This window comes from Lagenorhynchus albirostris, chromosome 3 (genome assembly GCF_949774975.1).
Source record: "Lagenorhynchus albirostris chromosome 3, mLagAlb1.1, whole genome shotgun sequence".
Lineage (NCBI taxonomy): Eukaryota > Metazoa > Chordata > Mammalia > Artiodactyla > Delphinidae > Lagenorhynchus > Lagenorhynchus albirostris.
In genome coordinates this window covers 111,917,091-111,940,954 of record NC_083097.1, presented here as the reverse complement: position 1 = coordinate 111,940,954, position 23,864 = coordinate 111,917,091, and the positions used below count along the sequence as shown (strand labels likewise).

General features: G+C 43.4%; 1 protein-coding gene across 2 annotated transcripts; it reads right to left on the bottom strand.

Annotated features, from left to right (window-relative positions):
• Positions 1–675: 675 nt before the first annotated feature.
• Positions 676–23,226, bottom strand: TXNDC15 (thioredoxin domain containing 15). Of its 2 annotated transcripts, none has more exons than XM_060143640.1 (5): positions 22,959–23,226; positions 14,293–14,780; positions 5,400–5,563; positions 3,354–3,484; positions 676–1,424 (listed from the first exon to the last, which is right to left on the bottom strand). In XM_060143640.1, exons 1-5 carry the CDS (start codon positions 23,224–23,226, stop codon positions 1,228–1,230), a joined length of 1,248 nt encoding a protein of 415 aa, XP_059999623.1. In that variant the 3' UTR covers positions 676–1,227. The 2 variants fall into 2 exon arrangements, with proteins under 2 accessions (XP_059999623.1, XP_059999624.1); XM_060143641.1 differs by having other exon boundaries at positions 22,916–23,162.
• Positions 23,227–23,864: the final 638 nt, after the last annotated feature.

The window sequence follows — 23,864 nt, the reverse complement described above, 5'->3', positions numbered from 1 at the left end:
TACAGATAAACATACACGTGAAGGTTCAAATCCCAGCTTCATCAATGTACTGTGTATGTAACCTAGGTAACTTATTTAACCTCAATAGGCCCGTTTGCTCATTTGTAAAATGGAAGTAATAATGGTACTGTTCTGAGCTATGGTCCCCTCCTGCCAGTGACTACCCCAGCCAGAGCTGACAGCATGACACATAACATTGACACATAACATTGTGTCAATGACAGCATGACACATAACATTGACACATAACATTGTAAACTCACAACCGATGTTACACGCAGAAGGAGACTCATCTAAGGTTCTATTTTCATAGAATTTAGGACGCCTTATGAACTATTCTATCTAAAGCTCTGGAAATGATCAGCATAAAAGTAGTTTATCATTATGTAGTCAGCTGTCATATCTGAATTTAAGGGATCTTTTAGAAACAGCTTTTCAAAAAGTTTATGTAAATTACATGTTATCTCTACACGTATCCTAAACTAGACTAGAATCAACTTGTGGGCAACAACAACTTTATATTTCTTTTGACTCTCACTAAACCTAGCACAATTCCAAGAATTTTTTTTTCCAAGAACATTTTAAGGTTTAATTAGTGCATGCTGATTAATATCTGCCTTACCCAGAAACAACTTCTTAAACCACTTCAGATGCTTTCAGTGAAATCAGAGATCATGAACACCACGGTATTTGACTTTATTTTCCCATTGGTTGCTACTTGAAAGGGCACACTTATCGATCCTAATTATTCTTCCCATAAAAGAACACTTTCCTGCTTACTGACTCTGGGAGAGAAATAGCAAATGAACAGAAAACCAACTTTCTCAGACATATACAAGAAATCAAGAGTTTTCTAAAACTATAACCTGAAAGTCCTATTTCTGCCTCTATATAGTAAGCATACTGTCATTCTACTCACTATTCCACCAAAATACATCTTCACATGTCAAACTGGATTACTCCCTTAAGTACTGGGTAATGTTCAAGTAGTAAAAACAAGAATTTTTACTGAATGTTATGGACTATTTTTGCATTTGCTTATTACAATACTAGTTAGAAAGACCAGTTTATAATTTTTTACACATTCAACAGTTCAACAAACACATGATTCTTTCAATCTGAAGTTGTAAGTCAGCGCTTCGCTGGAGAAAATGTATGAAATTGCAGCGTTAATTTCTGAAATGAAGGATTGAAATTCTTCTTTCCAACTCTCCTTTGAGTCTATCACTACTCCGCATGTTCCTGCTCTTGTCCTGGAATTAGCCATCGAATACTCTCAGTTCGAACGGTAGCATACATAATAAAACTAATTAAAAAGAATAAGGAAAATACAAGCAACCAGTCTACATTTTTTATCAAAGTGCTGGGAAGAGGACCTATTTGGTCAGCTTGAGTTACCACCACATTTTTCTTGGCTTCTATACCTGAAAGAGAAAGCAGTTGTTTCAAATGAGATAGAAAACATACCCGCTACAGAATTTTCTTAAGTATTCTGCATGGTATGCAAAATGATATGCAGTCTTAAAATAAACACCACAGCTAGTATATCTGGGATGGGTTTCACTTGCCTGACAGTGTAATCTGTAACTTGCCCTTCTCCCCACCACATCAAAGGAGCAGGAATCCATTCAGCTGCTCAAAGCTAAAACACTAGAATTTCAATGAACTCACCAGAAAGGTCTTAGTCAGTGCACTGTGTGAGTTGTCTTTTGTTCTCTTTCAAGACCAATGTTCAACAACTAGTAAAGCTATTCTCAGGAGTCTACAGAATGTTTTCACAGGGTAAGTAATGCTAAATTCAAAATGTTTTTAAATAATTTACTGAAAGAATTGTTAGGGGACTTCCCTGGCAGTCCAGTGATTAAGACTCCACACTTCCACTGCAGGGTGTGGGTTCATCCCCTGGTCGGGGAACTAAGATCCTGCATGCCATGTGGCATGGCCAAAAAAAAAAAAAAAAAAAAAGAGTTAAGCTGAGCTCATTTAAAAAAAAAAAAAGAAGAAGAATTGTTAGAACAACTCACCACCACTGGGATCAGTGATTACCAAAGATGCTGTGACGCCTAGATTTCATTTGGTTCTAAGTTTTCTGGGAGCACTGAGCAAAACGGCTCCCCCTGTCCATATCAATCTAAATGACAACCAGGGGACCAGGACAAGACTTGGAATAACTAACTACCTGGTAAGAAGCCTTTTACTCCTATGAGGTAACTCAGTTCTTTGTTCTTCTGTGTTAGATATAAGTCATTACATGCAGCTAAGAGTATATGGAAGGTATGTTATAATTTTTATTTACTTCCAGTGAATATATTTCAGGAAGAAGAGGGGTGCTAATAACTGAGGCATTAAAGCTTTTGAGGAATGAATTTTCCAACAAAGGAAATTTCATCAATGTGCAGTGCTCAAATTTTTACAGGATAAAAATAAGGCCCTATGTTTTGGCAAATATTAAGGAATTAAAATAGCATCTACAAATGAATTAATAAATAGAACTCTATACAGCAACAAACATGAATAAAACACAACCATACACAACAATGCAGATGAATCCCATAAACATAATGGTCAGTGAAATCAGCCAGGCGTGGAAGGATCCACACTGTACGTCTCCATTAATATAAAAGTCAAAAACAAGGAACACTGGGGCTTCCCTGGTGGCACAGTGGTTGAGAGTCCGCCTGCCAATGCAGGGGACACAGGTTCGTGCCCCGGTCCGGGAAGATCCCACATGCCGCAGAGCGGCTGGGCCCATGAGCCATGGCCACTGAGCCTGCACGTCTGGAGCCTGTGCTCCGCAACGGGAGAGGCCACAACAGTGAGAGGCCCGTGTATCGCAAAATAAAACAAAAACAAACAAAAAAACAAGGAACAGTACACTATGGTGTTAGGAGTGAAGATGGTGGTAATCCTTGGGGAGGACAGGAGTGAGAGTGCTAAAAGGGGACTGGTGATGTTCTCTTTCTGCGTACTGGTTACTCAGGGTGTTCACTCTGTGAAAATTCGGTGCCATGTACACTAGTGATTGATGCATATTTTTGTGTAAATATTATACTTAAATGAATAATGTATGTAAAACAGTATCTAGAGGTATACAGTATGTAAATTTTATCTCAATAAAGCTGTTATATTTTTTAAAGGTATCTATAATCATATTAGTATTACCTATTCATGTTAAGCTTGCCACTGACCAGGAGACATTTAACAGGATCTTAACATTTCATTAGAAAAGAAGTTTTATATCCTAAAGCCAATCTTGAATCCTTCACTTAAGGATAATACTGTAGCAGATCCGAACCCACAGAAGGCACATTCCTCCAGCAATAAAATGTCTTCTTCTACAGTGTTCTACATACCTGTCTGATTAAAAATGAAGATTTTCAGCGTTTCCAATGTTCGGTCTGTATGATTAAATCTAGCCATTGGTTTAGCCCCTTGAAATAACAAGATGTTAGGAACAGCTACAGTGCCAAACCTCGTAGAAAGGCTACAAGAGAGAGAAGTCAGTCAGAAAACCTGAATTAACAGTGGGCTTCCTCACACAATTACCGTATCAGAATGGATGGAAATAAATGAGGAAGGCTCAGTTTCCTGTGACCTATGAAGGCTCCTGATACTGAAACAACAGGCTTGTAGTTGCTCCTGACAGCTTTCCTCGTGGGTCATGGTTGGGGGCATTCGTGTTCTGTTCTGAGTTGCTTTCTGTTACAACATGGAGCTGCCCATGACACAATTATTCCACTAGTTCTGTTTTTAATAGCCAAAACAGATCAGACCAGAAAATTCTAATTTATGAACGAAGCACACTATGTCAATTTACCTAACAGAAGAAATTTCAGACTCTGCAGAATGTCCATCTCCAACCCTCATAAAAGATTCAACTTAAGTATTTAGGTTAGTGAGTCGGTGCAAAGGAATCTACAACCTAGCAAACACACCAGGAAGTTCACAATTAAGGCAGGACAATTCAGAAGTAATAGGACCTGAGCAGTACTGTTTCACTTTTACAGAATACAGAGTATATATAAGCTCCAGAGTCAAAATGCTCAGGGTTCAAGCCTCAGTTCTGCCACTGAACCAGCTGTGTGACCTTTGGGCAGATTTTTAAGCCTCAGTTACCCCCAGAAGTAAAATGGTAATATTGTATGATCAGGATTTTTTCTTCTGTAAACATGCTGTAACATAAATATTAACATATGAGGCAAACACATGTCCCACGCCATACAGTAAGAGCGAGTATCCTCTATTCTCCATAATTGAGGCACCATACCAGGCACTGAGAAGGACGCATGGTGATGAAGAAGGAACAGAGGAGATGATAAAAGCCTGCAGGGATTGGGGGGCAGCATGGGGGTTAGTATCAGACCCATAACCAAACAGCACTAAGCAGGTGCTTGGAGCCAGCCCTGCTGGATTGGGGGCAGTGGAGAGCCCAGTCAAAGCTGGACAATGACCTTGAATGTCCTTCCAATCAGTCTGTAACCTTGAGCCTGGCCACTGAGATCTCTCCCTGAAGGCTTTGTGGGAATTTGTTGGGCAATTTCTTTATTCATAAACAATTTCAGGTAAACACTGGCAGTTCCATTACCCACCCTGAAAATCAGTGGCTCATTTTCACCACCAACTTGACTATCTTCCAGACTTTCCAAATTTATTCACACACAACCTCCTTGTGACCTGCTAATAAGCAGCATCTGACTTAGAGGAGGAGGGGAGTACACAGTTTATAACCCCAGGCACAGTCACAGGGGAAATATACAACATCTGCACAAAGTTCTTTGTAACTTACCTTACTGAACATTCAGAAAAGACAAAACCCCACTGAACAATATGAAAGAACATAAATTTAGCAAGGGTAAATGTATTTCAAAGGCCTAAAATAATGCGTCAAATTTATTGAATGTCTCCTAAGAACACGCATGCAAGAATACATGTGAGCATGAAGAAAGCAAAGGAAGGAGGGAAAGAAGGAAAGAAAGAAATCCTTAGTAGACATAAAACGGGTGCCCAGAGTTAGGCTGCCAGGGTGGGAACCTAAGCTGCAGATGAAAGTCACAAAGGAACACCCTACTTAGGATGCTAATTTTGCTAATTCAGTCTGGCCCGGACCCTAAAACGTCCTCTGCCCCCACCCCTGCCATCAGGCAGAGCCATCACTGAATTCCACCACGCAGAGAACAGTCTTTCTTTCTCAAGGGGCCTCCAGAAAGTCTCCCTCGGGAATGTGACAGTCCTCACTAGTCACACTTGTTTCTCCCTCCCTCAGTTCCATTTCAAAGCTCAAGCTCAAACCTACCTCCTCTGCTCCTAACTTAACTGATTATGACCTCCAAGTAACTGCAACCATCATCCAACAAGATGAGGCAGAAACCCCACCAAGGGAAGATACTAAGGGAAGATACCTGCTGTGCTGAGATGCATCCAGTGCCAAAAAGTGAAGAGCTGGAAACGCCCGGGGCAGAGAGTTAAAATGAGGGGCCAAACTGGCAGAAAACCGGCACCAAGGGGTGTAAAACAGGACTAGAGTGCAGTCACTACCGTTTGGGTTGAGAAAATCCATAAGGTCCTGTGGCAAAAGAAACAAAGTGTTAAAGTCAGCAGTACAGGATGTACACTTTTTCTGGAAGGATACACAAAAAACAGGAACCACTGCTGCCGTCAAGGGAGAGGAGGTAGGGGCAGGGACGGGAGGGAGACAGTAGTGCAGCTCCCGAAGAACCTTCTGGATTGGAACCATAGGGATCCATAGGTCAGCAGAAAAGTACTATCAAATGACATGTTATAAACTGTCCTCCAAGGTTTCTTTTTTTCTTTTAATTGAAGTATATAGTTGATTTACAATGTTGTGTTAATTTCTTTTCCATTACAGTTTATCAGAGGATATTAAATAGTTTCCTGTGCTATACAGCAGGACATTGTTGTTTATCCACTCTCTATGTGATAGTTTGTGTCTACTAATCACAAACTCCCAGTCTATCCCTTCCCCACCCCCTTCTTCCTTGGCAACCACAAGTCTGTCCTCTATGTCTGTGAGTCTGTTTCTGTTTCCTGGATAGGTTCATTTGTGTCGTATTTGAGATTCAACACATAAGTGATATCATATGCTATTTGTCTTTCTCTTTCTGACTTACTTCACTTAGTATAATCATCTCTAGGTCCATCTATATTGCTGCAAATGGCATTATTTCATTATTTTTTATGGTTGAGTAATATTCCATTGTATATGTGTACCACATCTTCTTTATCCATTCCTCTGTCAGTGGACATTTAGGCTGTTTCCATGTCTTGGCTATTGTAAATAGTGGTGCTATGAACATAGGGGTGCATGTATGTTCTTTTTTTTTTTGGCTGCACTGTGCGGCATGCAGGATCTTAGTTCCCCGACCATGAATTGAACCTGTGCCCCCTGCAGTGGAAGCACGGAGTCTTAACCACTGGACTTCCAGGGAAGTCCCAGCATGTTTTATTTTTTTTGTTTGTTTTTTACATCTTTATTGGAGTATAATTGCTTTACAATGGTGAGTTAGTTTCTGCTTTATAACAAAGTGAATCAGTTATACATATACATATATTCCCATATCGCTTCCCTCTTGCGTCTCCCTCCCTCCCACCCTCCCTATCCCACCCCTCCAGGCAGTCACAGAGCACCGAGCTGATCTCCCTGCTTCCCACTAGCTATCTACCTTACGTTTGGTAGTGTATATATGTTCATGCCTCTCTCTCGCTTTGTCACAGCTTACCCTTCCCCCTCCCCATAGCCTCAAGTCCATTCTCTAGTAGGTCTGTGTCTTTATTCCTGTCTTACCCCTAGGTTCTTCATGACATTTTTTTTCTTAAATTCCATATATATGTGTTAGCATACGGTATTTGTCTTTCTCTTTCTGACTTACTTCACTCTGTATGACAGACTCTAGGTCCATCCACCTCATTACAAATAGCTCAATTTCGTTTCTTTTAATCGCTGAGTAATATTCCCTTGTATATATGTGCCACATCTTCTTTATCCATTCATCCGATGATGGACACTTAGGTTGTTTCCATCTCCGGGCTATTGTAAATAGAGCTGCAATGAACACTTTGGTACATGACTCTTTTTGAATTATGGTTTTCTCAGGGTATATGCCCAGTAGTGGGATTGCTGGGTCATATGGTAGTTCTATTTTTAGGTTTTTGAGGAACGTCCATACTGTCTCCATAGTGGCTGCACCAATTTACATTCCCACCAAGAGTGTAGGAGGGGTCCTCCTCTAAGCTTTCTTAATATTACTATAGAGCAATTTTAATATTTTTCATAATTCATCAATTCATATACTAAGTACTCACAGGGTACAGGCCACAGTCCCAACTTTGGAATTCTGCATCTCATACAATCTAACAACATTATTAAAGCACTGTGGTCTCAGGCCCAAACTATCATCTCAGCAGCTCCAAGTCTGTACTAAGCAGTCAGATCCATGTGTTTGACCAAAAGTTAGTTCCGTTTGAGGGTGCACCATCCCTGCCACCACCAAAACTCAGACTGCTCAAACTGCTTGCTCCTGGTCATGTGTGTGACACCCATTAAAAGGCCACAGAGCTGAGGCACAGCATTCACCAGGCACTGAGGGGAGGGTGCAAGGCCAGTGCTGACAACTGCCTCGGAGGGGAGCTCAACATACCACATGTACCCTCATTTGAAATAAGCAATCACACCTCTCAGAGCTAGGATTCTTCTCTTACATAAGCAGCCTGAATTCATTCTGCTCTCTGGCTTTAACAATCTTACAGAAAATGTCAGTCAGTATCCCAGTATTCTCTTTAGAATCACCATTTAGCCAACTAGCTGGAAAAGCATGGCTGGGCTGGACAAATTGGTCAGCTCTCAATCCAGAGTAAACACTAGATTCACACTCTTTGGAGGAAAAAAAACTTTTCATCAATATAACATACTTGACGGAGGTATAGAACCAAGATGGTGGAGTACAAGGATGTGATCTCACTCCCTCTTGTGAGAACACCAGAATCACAACTAACTGCTGAACAATCATCGACAGGAAGACATTGGAACTCACCAAAAAAGATACCCCACATCCAAAGACAAAGGAGAAGCCACAATGAGACGGTAGGAGGGGCGCCAGTCACAGTAAAATCAAATCCCATAACTGCTGGGTGGGTGACGCACAAACTGCAGAACACTTATACCACAGAAGTCCACCCACTGGAGTGAAGGTTCTGAGCCCCACGTCAGGCTTCCCAACCAGGCTTCCCAGGTCCAACAGTGGGAGGAGGAATTCCTAGAGAATCAGGCTTTGATGGCTAGTGGGATTTGATTGCAGGACTTCGACAGGACAGGGGGAAACAGAGACTCCACTCTTGGAGGGCACACACAAAGTAGTGTGTGCATCGGGACCCAGGGGAAGGAGCAGTGACCCCAGGGGAGACTGAACCAGACCTACCTGCTAGTGCTGGAGAGTCTTGGGCAGAGGCAGGGGGTGGCTGTGGCTCACCATGGGGACAAAGACACTGGCAGCAGAAGTTTTGGAAAGTACTCCTTGGCGTGAGCCTTCCCAGAATCCGCTATTAGCCCCACCAAAGAGCAGGGTAGGCTCCGGTGTTGGGTCACCTCAGACCAAACAACCAACAGGGAGGGAACCAAGCCCCAGCATAAGCAGACAAGCAGATTAAGTTTTACTCAGCTCTGCCCACCAGAGCAACACCCAGCTCTACCCACCACCAGGCCCTCCCATCAGGAAAGCTGCTCAAGCCTCTTAGATAGCCTCATCCACCAGAGGGCAGACAGCAGAAGCAAGAAGAACTGCAATCCTGCAGTCTGTGGAACAAAAACCACATTCACAGAAAGACAGACAATATGAAAAGGCAGAGGGATATGTACCAGATGAAGGAACAAGATAAAACCCCAGAAAAACAACTAAGTGAAGTGGAGATAGGCAACCTTCCAGAAAAAGAATTCAGAATAATGATAGTGAAGGAGATCCAGGACCTTGAGAAAAGAATGTAAGCAAAGATCGAGAAGATGCAAGAAATGTTTAACAAAGACCTAGAAGAATTAAAGAACAAACAAACAGAGATGAACAATACAATAACTGAAATGAAAACTACACTAGAAGGAATCAATAGCAGAATAACTGAGACAGAAGAACGGATAAGTGACCTGGAAGACAGAATGGTGGAATTCACTGCTGTGGAACAGAATAAAGAAAAAAGAATGAAAAGAAATGAAGACAGCCTAAGAGACCTCTGGGACAACATTAAATGCAACAACATTCACATTACAGGGGTCTCAGAAGGAGAAGAGAGAGAGAAAGGACCCGAGAAAATATTTTAAGAGATTATAGTCGAAAACTTCCCTAACATTGGAAAGGAAATAGCCACCCAAGTCCAGGAAGCGCAGAGAGTCCCACACAGGATAAACCCAAGGAGAAACATGCCGAGACACATAGTAATCAAATTGGCAAAAATTAAAGACAAAGAAAAATTATTGAAAGCAGCAAGGGAAAAACGACAAATAACATACAAAGGAACTCCCATAAGGTAACAGCTGATTTCTCAGCAGAAACTCTACAAGCCAGAAGGGAATGGCATGATATACTTAAAGTGATGAAAGGGAAGAACCTACAGCCAAGATTACTCTACCCAGCAAGGATCTCATTCAGACTGATGGAGAAATCAAAAGCTTTACAGACAAGCAAAAGCTAAGAGAATTCAGCACCACCAAACCAGCACTACAGCAAATGCTAAAGGAACTTCTCTAAGTGGGAAACACAAGAGAAGAAAAGGACCTACAAAAACAAACCCAAGGGCTTCCCTGGTGGCACAGTGGTTGAGAGTCCGCCTGCTGATGCAGGGGACACGGGTTCGTGCCCCGGTCCGGGAAGATCCCACATGCCACGGAGCAGCTGGGCCCGTGAGCCATGGCCGCTGAGCCTGCGCGTCCGGAGCCTGTGCTCCGCAACGGGAGAGGCCACAACAGTGAGAGGCCCGCATACAGAAAAAAAAAAAAAAAAAAGGAACTAGAGAAAGAAGAACAAACAAAACCCAAAGTTAGCAAAAGGAAAGAAATCATAAAGATCAGAGCAAAAATAAATGAAATAGAAACAAATAAAACAATAGCAAAATCAATAAAACTAAAAGCTGGTTCTTTGAGAAGATAAACAAAATTGATAAACCATTAGCCAGACTCATCAAGAAAAAGAGGGAGGGCTTCCCTGGTGGCGCAGTGGTTGAGGGTCCGCCTGCCAATGCAGGGGACACGGGTTCGTGCCCCGGTCCGGGAAGATCCCATATGCCGCGGAGCGGCTGGTCCTGTGAGCCATGGCCGCTGGGCCTGCGCGTCCGGAGCCTGTGCTCCGCAGTGGGTGAGGCCACAACAGTGAGAGGCCCGCGTACCGCAAAAAAGAAAAAGAGGGGGAGGACTCAAATCAATAAAATTAGAAATGAAAAGGGAGAAGTTACAACAGATACCACAGAAATACAAAGCATCCTAAGAGACTACTACAAGCAACTCTATGCCAATAAAATGGACAAATTCTTAGAAAGGTATGCCCTTCCAAGACTGAATCAGGAAGAAATAGAAAATATGAACAGACCAATAACAAGTAATGAAATTGAAACTGATTAAAAATCTTCCAACAAACAAAAGTCCAGGACTTCACAGGTGAATTTTATCAAACATTTAGAGAACAGCTAACACCCATCCTTCTCAAACTCTTCCAAAAAACTGCAGAGGAAGGAACACTCCCAAATTCATTCTATGAGGCCACCATCACCCTGACACCAAAAACCAAAGATACTACAAAAAAAGAAAATTACAGACCAATATCACTGATGAACATAGATGCAAAAATCCTCAACAAAATACTAGCAAACAGAATCCAACAACACATTAAAAGGATCATACAGCATGATCAAGTGGGATTTATCCCAGGGATGCAAGGATTCTTCAATATACACAAATCAATCAATGTGATACACCATATTAACAAACTGAAGGAGAAAAACCATATGATCATCTCAATAGATGCAGAAGAAGCTTTCGACAAAATTCAACATCCATTTATGATAAAAACTCTCCAGAAAATGAGTATAGAGGGAACCTACCTCAACATCATAAAGGCCATATACGACAAACCCACAGCAAACATCATTCTCAGTGGTGAAAAACTGAAAGCATTTCCTCTAAGATTAGGAAAAGAGAAGGATGTCCTATCTCACCACTATTATTCAACATAGTTTTGGAAGTCCTAGCCACGGCAATCAGAGAAGAAAAAGAAGTAAAAGGAATACAAATTGGAAAAGAAGAAGTAAAACTGTCACTGTTTGCAGATGACATGATACTATACATAGAGAATCCTAAAGATGTCACCAGAAAACTATTAGGGCTAATCAGTGAATTTGGTAAAGTTGCAGGACACAAAATTAATGCACAGAAGTCTCTTGCATTCCTATACACTAATGATGAAAAATCTTAAGGAGAAATTAAGGAAACACTCCCACTTACCACTGCAACAAAAAGAATAAAATACCTAGGAATAAACCTACCTAGGGAGACAAAAGACCTGTATGCAGAAAACTGTAAGACACTGATGAAAGAAATTAATGATACCAACAGATGGAGAGATATACCATGTTCTTGGATTGGAAGAATCAATATTGTGAAAATGACTATACTACCCAAAGCAATCTACAGATTCAATGCAATCCCTATCAAATTACCAATGGCATTTTTTATGGAACTAGAACAAAAAATCTTAAAATCTGTATGGAGACACAAAAGACCCCGAATAGCCAAAGCAGCCTTGAGGGGAAAAAACCGAGCTGGAGGAATCAGACTCCCTGACTTCAGACTATACTACAAAGCTACAGTAATCAAGACAATATGGTACTGGCACAAAAGAGAAACAAAGATCAATGGAATAAGATAGAAAGCACAGAGATAAACCCATACACCTATGGTCAACTAATCTATGACAAAGGAGGCAAGGATATACAATGGAGAAAGACGGTCTCTTCAATAAGTGGTGCTGGGAAAACTGGACAGTTACATGTAAAAGAATGAAATTAGAACACTCCCTAACACCATACACAAAAATAAACTCAAAATGGATTAGACCTAAATGTAAGACTGGACACTATAAAACTCTTAGAGGAAAACATAGGAAGAACACTCTTTGACATAAATCACAGTAAGGTCTTTTTTGATCCACCTCCTAGAGTAATGGAAATAAAAACAAAAATAAACAAATGGGACCTAATGAAACTTCAAAGCTTTTGCACAGCAAAGGAAACCATAAACAAGATGAAAAGACAACCCTCAGAATGGGGGAAAATATTTGCAAATGAATCAACGTTCAAAGGATTAATCTCCAAAATATATAAACAGCTCATGCAGCTCAATATTAAAAAAACAAACAACCGAATCCAAAAATGGGCAGAAGGGGGCTTCCCTGGTGGCGCAGTGGTTGAGAGTCCACCTGCCGATGCAGGGGACGCAGGTTCGTGCCCCGGTCCGGGAAGATTCCACGTGCCGTGGAGCGGCTGGGCCCGTGAGCCATGGCCACTGAGCCTGCACGTCTGGAGCCTGTGCTCTGCAACGGGAGAGGCCACAGCAGTGAGAGGCCCGCTTACCGCAAAAACAAACAAACAAACAAAAATGGGCAGAAGACCTAAATAGACATTTCTCCAAAGAAGACATACAGATGGCCAAGAAGCACATGAAAAGCTGCTCAACATCACTAATTATTAGAGAAATGCAAATCAAAACTACAGTGAGGTATCACCTCACACCAGTTAGAATGGGCATCATCAGAAAATCTACAAACAACAAATGCTGGAGAGGGTGTGGAGAAAGGGGAACCTTCTTGCACTGTTGGTGGGAATGTAAATTGATACAGCCACTATGGAGAACAGTATGGAGGTTCCTTAAAAAACTAAAAATAGAATTACCATATTATCCAGCAATCCCACTACTGGACATATACCCAGAGAAAATCATAATTCAAAAAGACACATGCACTCCAATGTTCATTGCAGCACTATTTACAACAGCCAGGTCATGGAAGCAACCTAAATGCCCATCAACAGACAAATGGATAAAGAAGATGTGGTACATATATACAATGGAATATTACTCAGCCATAAAAAGGAATGAAATTGGGTCATTTGTTGAGATGTGGATTGGGATTGACATGTATACACTGATGTGTATAAAACTGATGACTAATAAGAAGATGCTGTATTAAAAAAATTAGAAAAAATAAAATAAACAAACAAACAAAAAACATACTTTGCAACCTAAGTGTCCATTGACAGATGAATGGATAAATAAGATGTGGCACATATATACAATGCAATATTACTCAGCCATAAAAAGAAACGAAATTGAGTTATTTGTAGTGAGGTGGATGGACCTAGAATCTGTCATACAGAGTGAAGTAAGTCAGAAAGAGAAAGACAAATACCATATGCTAACTCATATATATGGAATCTAAAAAAAAAAATGGTTCTGAAGAACCTAGGGGCAGGACAGGAATAAAGACACAGACGTAGAGAATGGACTTGAGGACACGGGAGGGGGAAGGGTAAGCTGGGACGAAGTGAGAACAGCACTGACATATATACACTACCAAATGTAAAATAGATAGCTAGTGGGAAGCAGCCGCATAGCACAGGGAGATCAGCTCGGTGCTTTGTGACCACCTAGAGGGGTAGGATAGGGAGGGTGGGAGGGATACGCAAGAGGGAGGGGATATGAGGATATATATATATGTATAGCTGATTCACTTTGTTATACAGCAGAAACTAACACAACATTGTAAAGCAATTATACTCCAGTAAAGATGTTAAAAAAAAAAATATATATATATATATGTATAAAACATACTTCTCAGGGACATGACTAGTCTAAACAATGCTAAATTACAATTTTAGTAATTCAGATATTTTATTTTTATGCCTCCATAACAAATACCTCATTTAGAAGAAGAAGAATGCTATGATTCTGATACCAAGCACCTATCTGTCCACTGGGATTTTTATCATGAGACTTGGTGGTGAGATTAACCCAAGGCTGACTAGGTTTAGGCCTCCTAAAAAGCATATTCAACACTAGTTATATCTCCTCCTTTTCCTACAAACATCACAGAAAGCCAGATGAATTTTCACTGATGCAGCCATTAAATGCTATCCCACTTACAATATGATAAAGATTATGACTCCTCATTTGAAAGTTGATAGAGTATTAAATCGTAAAATGAAATGTGCGGAAAAGGAGAAAAGCACTAAATACTTTTGTCTTACCTGTGACATATTTAAAATTTTCAGAGTGAAATTTTCTAATCCCGTCACATTTCTCTCCTCGCAGTTCACCTTCGGGGATTTCAGACTTTCGGTGGTGTTGGCATCCTCTGTCGGCGGGGGGTCAGATTCCACCACTTCGGGCTCTGCGTAGTACTCCTCTTCTCTCTCCGGGAAGCTGGCTCCAGCGCTGTCCAGAGAGAAGAGGCTCTCCCGGGGGTTGCACCTCGAGTCCTCCTCCCCTCCAGCCCTGCAGGTGCCGCTGCTGGGCTCTGGGCTCAGTTTGTCCTCAGCTTCCCCAGGAATCACAGACAACATTACCATGTGTTCACCATCAGCGTCCAGCCCCAGCACTGCCTCGGCCTCTTCAGCAGCCAGGTCCTGGCCCACTGGGTCACGGGAAGGCACCTCCTCACTCATGTACCCAGCCCCCACCTGGAATGGGTAAGCAGGCTGCTCCTCTGACCATAAGTGACCTCTTTTCTCTGCAACTAAAACATGCCACTATGTTCACAGTCACATCTAACTTCAAAATAAATGAATCCCAAAGAATTACAGTTCTCAAATATGAAATTTTCCCCTCCAGAGTAAAAAGTTACCTTCCCATTAAACTATCACAGAGCCACCCATCATTCTCCAGGTCATGAAGAAGATCACAAGGAGATACTAGATTAATGAATGCCAGGAAGTGGACAAACACATAGCTTCATGCAAAACCTGCTGCTTGCCATGCGGATTACAAGCAAAAACATTCCACTGCAGACATCCAGTTAGGAAAATATAATACAAACACTTTAACAATTTAGTTTCTTTGATGAGACTATCCAAGAAAATGATGATGGCTTTATGGAATATTCTACCATGGCAAAGCATCTTTTGCACCCATTATAACAGCTCTGTGAGATGGGCAGCACAAGGGTTATCATCCCGACTTAACAGATGAGGTACAGAGAGGTTCAGTGTAATGCCCAATGGCACACAGCCAGTAAGCAGCAGAGCCACGTCTAAGAGTGAAGTCTACTGACTGCTACTCCAGAGCGGGCCTTACCCTCCCCACATGATACCTCGGAGGGCTGCTGGGCAACACTGCCCGAAGAATGCTACTAGAGCCAGCTCCTTCCCGGGGTGGCCTCTACAGCTGGCCTCTGCTCTCCTGCCTGCTGCCCTTGGGCTACTGCCCTCAGGAGTGCTAAAGGTGCACCAAGCAGAGCAGGGGCAGCAGCAGGGAGAAGAGGAGGAGGGTTTTCCTCTCACTTTGGAGCCACTAGATGCGGCTTGGGCCAAAGGTTCAGGTAAGGGGAGAGTCCTGGGCAGTCTCATACACCCATCCAGCAAGCTCCACTCACCTCTGTACAATGAATCCTGCCCTCCACCTCTCATGACCTCAACGACAGCCGCCAGACTCCAGGCCAGGCACTGACCAGGGGAAACGAATGGGCCCAGCTGCACTCAGACAAGCCCACCATATGGCTGGGGAGCCACCAGCTGTATAATGAGCTCTGCATGCAAACAGTGTGTCTAGCAGAGTGTGAATGACCAACTGGCTTCAAATCCGGGGAGGGATCTGGGAACTTCCTAAGGTATGCACATTTGTATAACGTCTCAAAGAATATCTCCACAGATGTTTGCAGATTCATTCAGCAATTCAAAAACACTCTCTGGGAATTTGCTTCAGGCTAAGTGGAATAACAGGAACCAGATTTATTCTCCCTCCTGAAACAACCCAAAAATCAGCCAAATATGTGAAACGACAGTTTCAGGAGACTAGCAATGAGACAACGAAGGACAGTGGACAGGAAGCAGATGAGAAGAGCCCTACAAACGCTCTAGCTTACTGCCTGAGAGAGTTCCTGCCCTGTGTCAGGGAGGGCCCGGCTGACTTCTCCAGTTGAGATGGAACTGAGGGTCCAGAAAGACCAAGAAGCTAGAGCTTGCAGGACAGAATACTGGAGATGGGAGAGCTGCAGAAAGAGGACTCTGGAGATCTGTGGAGGGGGCCCCACCTTGAGTATACTGGTCAGCATATGCCTGTAAGCCAGGGAAAGAACCACTCAAAGGGATTAGAGGTAACAGTACCCAACAGCCACAGAAAGCTGGGAATAGTACCTGTCCCCACCCACTAGCCTGGGAAACCTCCTAAGTCACAGGGTACTGGGGAGAGAACGCGAAAGGGACTTGCCTCAGCAGTGGGGCCCAATTAACCCTAAAGTAAATACAGCTCTGCTTCCATCTAGCAATCCTTAAAAGTGAGAATCACACTGTGTTCAAGTAACTTAACTGTATCCCAGAACAAAGCTCAAGAATATTTACAGGAATACTAAAATATCTAGCACTCGACCAGGTAAAATTTACTTCTGGCATCCAATCGAAGATTACCAGGCATGCAAAGAAGCAGGGAAATTCCCCTCATTATCCATAATGAGAATAAGCAACCAAACCTGACCCAGAACTTGCACAGATTTCAGAATTATTAGATGAGGCTGTCAAAACAGCAATAACTGCATCACATATGTTTAAAAAGTTAAGTAGATGTAGAGAACATAAGATATAAAAAAAGACCCAAATCAAAATGCAAATCAAAACCACAATGAGATATCACCTCACACATATTAGAATGGCTATTATCAAAAAGACAAGAAATGACAAATGTTGGTATGCATGCAGACAAAGGGGAACCCTTGTGCACTATCAGTGAAAATGTAAATTGGTGCAGCCACTAAGGAAAACAGTATGGAAGTTCCTCAAAAAATAAAAAATAGAACTACCATATGATCCAGCAATTCCACTTCTGGGCATTTATCCAAAGAAAATGAAAACACTCACTTGAAAAGGTACATGCACCCCCATGTTCACTGCAGCATTATTTACATAAGCCAAGACATGGAAGCAATTGATGGATGCATAGATAAAGAAAATGTGAGATATATATACATATATTTGTATATGTATACGTGTGTATATATATATATATGTATATATATGTGTATGTGTATATATATGTGTATATATATATATATAAAGTATTATTCAGCCATTTAAAAACAGGAAATCTTGCCATTTACGACAACATGGACAGACCTTGAGGGCATTATGCTAAGTGAAATAAATCAGAGAAAGACAAATACTGTAATATCTCACTTAAATGTGGAATCTAAAAACAAACAAACAGGGCTTCCCTGGTGGCACAGTGGTTGAGAGTCCGCCTGTCGATGCAGGGGACACGGGTTCGTGCCCCGGTCTGGGAACATCCCACATGCCGCGGAGCGGCTAGGCCCGTGAGCCATGGCCGCTGAGCCTGCGCGTCCAGAGCCTGTGCTCCGCAACGGGAGACGCCACAACAGTGAGAGGCCCACGTACCGCACAAAACAACAACAACAACAACAAAAAAAACTCCACAAGCTCATACAGAAAACAGTTTGGTGGTTGACAGAGGTGGTGGGTAGGGGGTGGGCAAAATGGGTGAAGATGGTCAAAAAGTACAAACTTCCAGTTATAAAATAAGTAAGTCATGGGGATATAATGCACAGCATGGTAACTATAGTTAATTATACTGTATTGTATATCTGAAAGTTGCTAAGAGGGTAGTAAACCTTAAAAGGTCTCATCCAAAGAAAAAAATTTTATAACTGTGTGTGATGATGGATTTTAACCAGACTTATTGTGGTGATCATTTTACTATATACATATATATATCACATGATTATGTTATACAACTGAAACTACTATAATGTTTTATCAATTATATCTCAATAATAATTTTTTAAAAGACCCAAATTATACTTCTAGCAATGAAAATTATAAGGTCAGAGATGAAAACTGCACTGGATGGGATTCATAGTAGATTAGACATTACAGAAGAAAAGAGTAGTTAACTTAAGGCATAGCAATAGAACCCATACAAAATGAAACACACAATGAAAAAACGAATCCCCCCCCAAATTAAGAGTGACAGTGAGCTGTGGGACAATTTCAAGTGGTCTCATGTACAGATAATTGGAGTACCCAAAAGAGAGAAGTAAATGGGGGAAAACACAAAAAGTAATTGAAGAAACAATCACCGAAAACTTTACAAACCTGATGAAAACTATAAATCCATAGATCCAAGAAGCTCAACAAACTACACCAAGATACATCATAATCAAACTGATCAAAACCAGTGACAAAGAAAAAATCTTAAAAGCAGACGGAGAAAAAAGACATGCTATGTATAGAGGAACAGAGATAAGGATGACAGTAGATTTCTCATTGGAAACAATGCAAGCAAGAAGAACAGCATCTTTAAGGGACTGAAAGGAAAAAAACTATAAACCTAGAATTCTATACCCAGCAAAAATATCTTTCAAAATCAAAGGCAAAATAAATACGTTTTCAGACATACAAAAGCTGAAACAGTTCATAACCAGCAGACCTACATGACAAGAATCTGAAATGAACTTCTTCAGGCAATAGAAAAATGATACCAGGTGGAAATGTGGATCCACACAAAAGAATGAAGAGCACCAGAAATGGTAACTACGTAAATAAATATATACAATTCTTTCTGAAAGTCTAGCTCTGAAGGGGAAAAGAAAGACCCGGTAGTTGTTATGGGCAGGCAGGGGGCTAAGGGAAATTTTTGTTTTGGTTTTTAGGACACAGGAGAAATTTAAGGATATATAAAGCTCATGGGAAAGTGAGTAAGCAGGGAGAGGTGACAATACAGGTTAGAGAGGGCAGAGTACAGGGCTTGAGAAGCAAGACAGGTCCTTGACAGAAGAGGGTCAAGCACTTCTTTGCCTATGACCTAGAAAAGGGGCTGGGTGCCTGGGCAAGGAGCTCTGTCAATGGGGTGCAGATGGCAGTCCTTCTGTAGCCTTTGGTTGATAAACATGTACTACTTGTATAATCATAAGTAAAAACAAACAAACATATTTACTAGATCTTCCTCAAGACAGAGCAGAAAATGAAGCCAGAGAGGCTAAAAGTCTGGAGAAGAACAAAGGGTGCCGGATTTGGGAACCAGCTCTACTCCCAAATGCACCAGCTCTGCAGAGATCTTCTCTCTCTGAACCTAATCAACATTCTAGGTCCTCTAAAGTAAATGGTGAATGCCAATATCCTAAAAGAATCTCAAGAGAAAAAAATCAGGGCACAAAATAGAATCTGGTTCTTCTGATCACCTTTATGTAAAACTGGATAGATGTCCCTTACAGAAAATCAAAAGGAAGTCTGAGTGATGCAGAGAGCTAGAATTTTGAGTCAGGAGTGTTGTTTTTCCCTCCTGTGAAGATATTTAAGTAGAGAGGACAAGTTAGGAAAAAAACAAAAATTCTCACACCCTCAGGTACCATTTTTTTCATTTAAGCATTGGGAAGAAAGGAAACATTGAATTATTCCACTCCAAGAAATGACCTACCGTGTGAGAGCCATTGAACCCTCCCATGGTAATGCGCCTTTTAAAAAAGATTGCTTCTCAATGTCAATCATCTGATTATAGTTTGAGCCATGCATAAAGTGGAAATGACTGCACTATTGGCAGCAAGGAATATGTTTGGAGAACAGGGGCGAGGGCACCACTCCAACTCTGCCAAGGAGCCCTAGCCTGGGTCAGCTCCTTCATACCCTTTCAGTTGTTCTCAAAAGACTCTCTACCAGCCACAGGTTTTTTTTCATAATGGCTTCTGTGTCAGGGGAGCCAACTGGGGAGGACCAAAAACAGCTGGGGGTTAGAGGGGCAGCAACCCGTACTTTCCATAGGAAATTTTCAGTGTGTGCATCTAACAAATGGAGAAAATACCACTGAAATGCAGACATTCATAGGGCTACCATGCAGATTAAATGAGAAAAGACGTATATGGTCCCTGGCACATGGTAAGCACTCCATAAATGGCTACAGTGATGGTGATGATGATGATGATGATAATGGTTATGACTGATGCTTACAATTCAAAGAGATGGACGGGAGCCACAACTAGGTCCTATTAATTCCTCTGCTAAATACACTCTGGATCCATCCACTTCTCCCAACCCACTCACACCCCTCAGCCCAGGCCACAGTCATCTCTCACTTGGACAACTGCTGCAACCACCAAAATGGTCTTCCTGGTTGGCCCTCTACCCCCTCTCCAAACCCTTCTCCTCACAGCATCCAAGTGAAACTGAAAGTCAAAGGCAAATGTGATCATGTCACTCCCCTGCTCAAACCCTTTCAATGGCTTCCCCCTACGCTGTGAATGAATCCATGCTCTGTAGCATGACTACCAGGCCCCAGGTGATAAGGCCTCTGTCCATGCTCCCAACAGGTGCCACTAGACATTTCTGGTCCCTGATCACTCATACCCTCCTCCCCCTACCTCAGAACCGTCCCGAGGGCTGTTTCTCTGCCAAGAGCCCTCCCTCCACTCCCTCTCTTCTTCTGGCTAATCTGACACATCCTTCAGATCTCACCCTAAACTTCACCTCTGTAAGGTGAACTTCACCCTCCTAGACCCTCATACCAGAAGGGTCTCCCATTACAGCATTCCATAATGCCCTGGGGCTCTCCTTGAAGCATTTTCCACTCTTGTGGAAAATTTACTTAATTATTTGTGGTCATTTAATGCCTGCCTTCCCCATCAGACAGGAGGGTGGGCGTATTTCTCTACTTGCTCTCCACTGCACCCAGAGTGCCTAACAGAGCATATGGCATATGACAGGTGCTCAGTCAGAATCTGCTAGCTGACTGTCTAGTGAAGACAGGTGTGGGGTGTTGAAGTCCAGGGTTGGCACCCGTTCCTTGACACCTGGACAGCACTGCCACCTCCAGTTGCTAATTTGCCAGTGGTATCCTCTGCAGAAAAAAAGCCTTGGATTTTCAGCCACCCCCAAAAGGAACCAGCTGGTGAAGCTTCCTCGTCCTCACCCCATTCATGGCCTGGCCATGATGACCAGTGACCCACCCCATGGCTGGTGTTACCCTCAGGTCTGTATGCCGTGACCCTCCCTGCCAGGTAGGCTCACACTGACTGCTGAATCAGCCAGTGTTCTGCCAGGAAACAGCACGTGTAACTTGGACAATTGGAGGAGAACTTAATAAAGGTACCTCCAACATGTGAGCTGGGTGTAGAGAAACCAAAAGCAATGGTAAGGAATCCCAGGGTCAATAACAGCAGAGGGGGAGCCAGTTACCACTCATAGACCTTAAGAGTCCAGAGGCAGAAGCCTTGAAACAGAGAGTACAACCTTCTAGAAGCCCTAACTTTCAGTGGAGGGACACAGCCAACCTGCGATATCCCCAAGGGAGGGAGCTGAGAGAATCAATAACCTGACCTCACTCTCCCTTCATGCCAACACAACAGAAGCCAGAAGACAGAAGAGCCAGTTGTTTATTCCATACAGGACAGCTACTCAGGGCACAGAGCAGGGTGGAGAAGGCTGAAGAATGATCTGAGAGACAAACAGAAGATATCCAGCACATGCTGTCCCCTCTCTGAGGCTGGTGGTTAAGTGTAGTGACAGAGAAGTGTGGTACAGAGCTTTGACTGTGAGGTCAGGCAGACAGAGGCTTGAATTGTAGCGTCTCAACTTCTGCTGTTGGACCTTGGTAAAAGACTTAGGGGATGCTGAGTCTCAGTTTACTCATCTATCAAATGGGGACAATAACAACATACATTTCATAAGCATTTAAAGACTAAATAAGATGATGCTCAAAAAGCACTAAGCACACTGCCTGGCAGATAATGAGTGTTTTCATTACTTTTCATTACTCAGCAAGCCGGCTGCCCTGCCTCTTTCCAGGACACGGCAGGGAAAGGAAAGATCTGTGTATTCCTGTTAAGTTTTGAAGGACAAGAAAGGCCAAAGGGTCTGGACTTTAATAGGGCTCTGCGGAGTAGGGCGAAGAAACAATGGGAATAAGGCCTCCACTCCTGGGCCCAGCCATGCCTCCAGGTGGCTGCCTTCCCCACGGAGGGACCCTGAGAGCATGCTCTGGCAAGCAGCAAGTTACCCTGGGATCTGCTGTGTTTTTCTCATCTGTCCTTCACAGGCACCTGAGCAAGAGTTACCTTCTTACGAAAGTGGTCCAGCACGGTGCAAAGTAAAGCGTGGGCTTTGCAGTCAGAGATACAGGCTCTGCCAATTACCAGAATCGCAAACGTAGGCAGATTACTTAGCCTCTCTGAGCTCAGCATCTTCATCTGTAAAACACGGATACTCACGGAATCTATCTCATAGGATCGGTGGGAGGGCTAAATAAGATAATGATAGCACTATGCACAGTTCCTAGCTCCTAATAAGGGCACCATAGAGGTCGGCTATTCGTTATGATGATTATCATTAATAATGAAGTGCTCAGCACATGGGGGTACGCCTCAGTAAGCGCTAATACACGGTTCCTCCCAACTGAGTCACCTGCTCAGGGGCCTGAACATGGCCCGGGCATCCCGCCCCGCCGGCCCCTACCCCGGACCGCGAGCGGGGACCACCGGGGGGAAGGAGGTCGGGATAACCCGGGGAGACGCGCTCTAGGGAGCGCCAGGAAGAGGCGAGGCGCGCAGCGCGGGCCTTCGCGCAGGTAAAAGAGCGTCGCCCGGGTAGACAGCCACCTCGCCGGTCATTACACGCACAGCCGCCCGCGCCGCCGCCCACGGCCCCAGCCCGCACTCACCCTCCTGGCCGCGGGCGGGAGGCCCCAGCACCCACAGCAGTACCTGCCACCAGCCAAGGAGCCGCATGGTGCGCGGCGGGCAGCAGCCGCACCACCCAGGCCGAAGGGCAACCGGCGCACAGCGACTCGAGTCGCGCTCCTTGCCGGAGGAAGGCTTGAGAAGGAGAACTCGGGAGCGCGGGCGCGGCCCCGCGCCGCCATCTTGACAGCTGGCAGGTGCCGCGGGCGCCATCTTGAAGCCGGGCGGCCGCCTCTCGTCTCTGGCCTGTGCCGTGGGACTCGGGGCTGTTTGGGAGCCAAGCGCCCGCCATCTCAGGTCGTTTCGAAGTTTCCTGACCCTCAGGTCCTGGGCGGGGTTCCGGCAGAGGCCCGTTGCCCTCTTTCTTCACCCGGCAATCGGGGCCGGGCGGCCGGCAGCAAGCCCTGCGCCCGCCCAGCGCTTCGTTCCCGGGCCAGAAAGGCCCGGAAGCGTCCTCCTGGAGTGCCCCATCCAGGGTCAGATCCCTTTCCTCATCCATATTATCCTTCCCAGGTTGCCAGATAAAACACAGGATGCCCAGTTAAATTTGAATTTCACATAAACAACGAATAATTTTTACTATAAGAGACCGACCGAGGCTGGGCTGCGGTAGTTTTGCTATAGTAAATTTTCTAGTGGTTCCGGGAGGATCTGACACAGTGGACAACATGCGTGGAAGAGCCCACGTTCTTGATCACCACATTCATCTTTTGGCCAACAACCTCCCTCTCCCCCAACAGTGTAGTAGCAAATATTTTCTTCTTTAAATTATTCTCTCCCATACCCTCCATACTGGTTTTGAAGGTCATGATAAAGCCAATGGGACAGAGGATTAAGGGGATTTAGGCTTAATGAAAAGGAGGCTGATTTGACTCATCTGGACACTCCAACGTGGATGCTCTATGGTTACAATTCCTTCCTTTTTGTTAT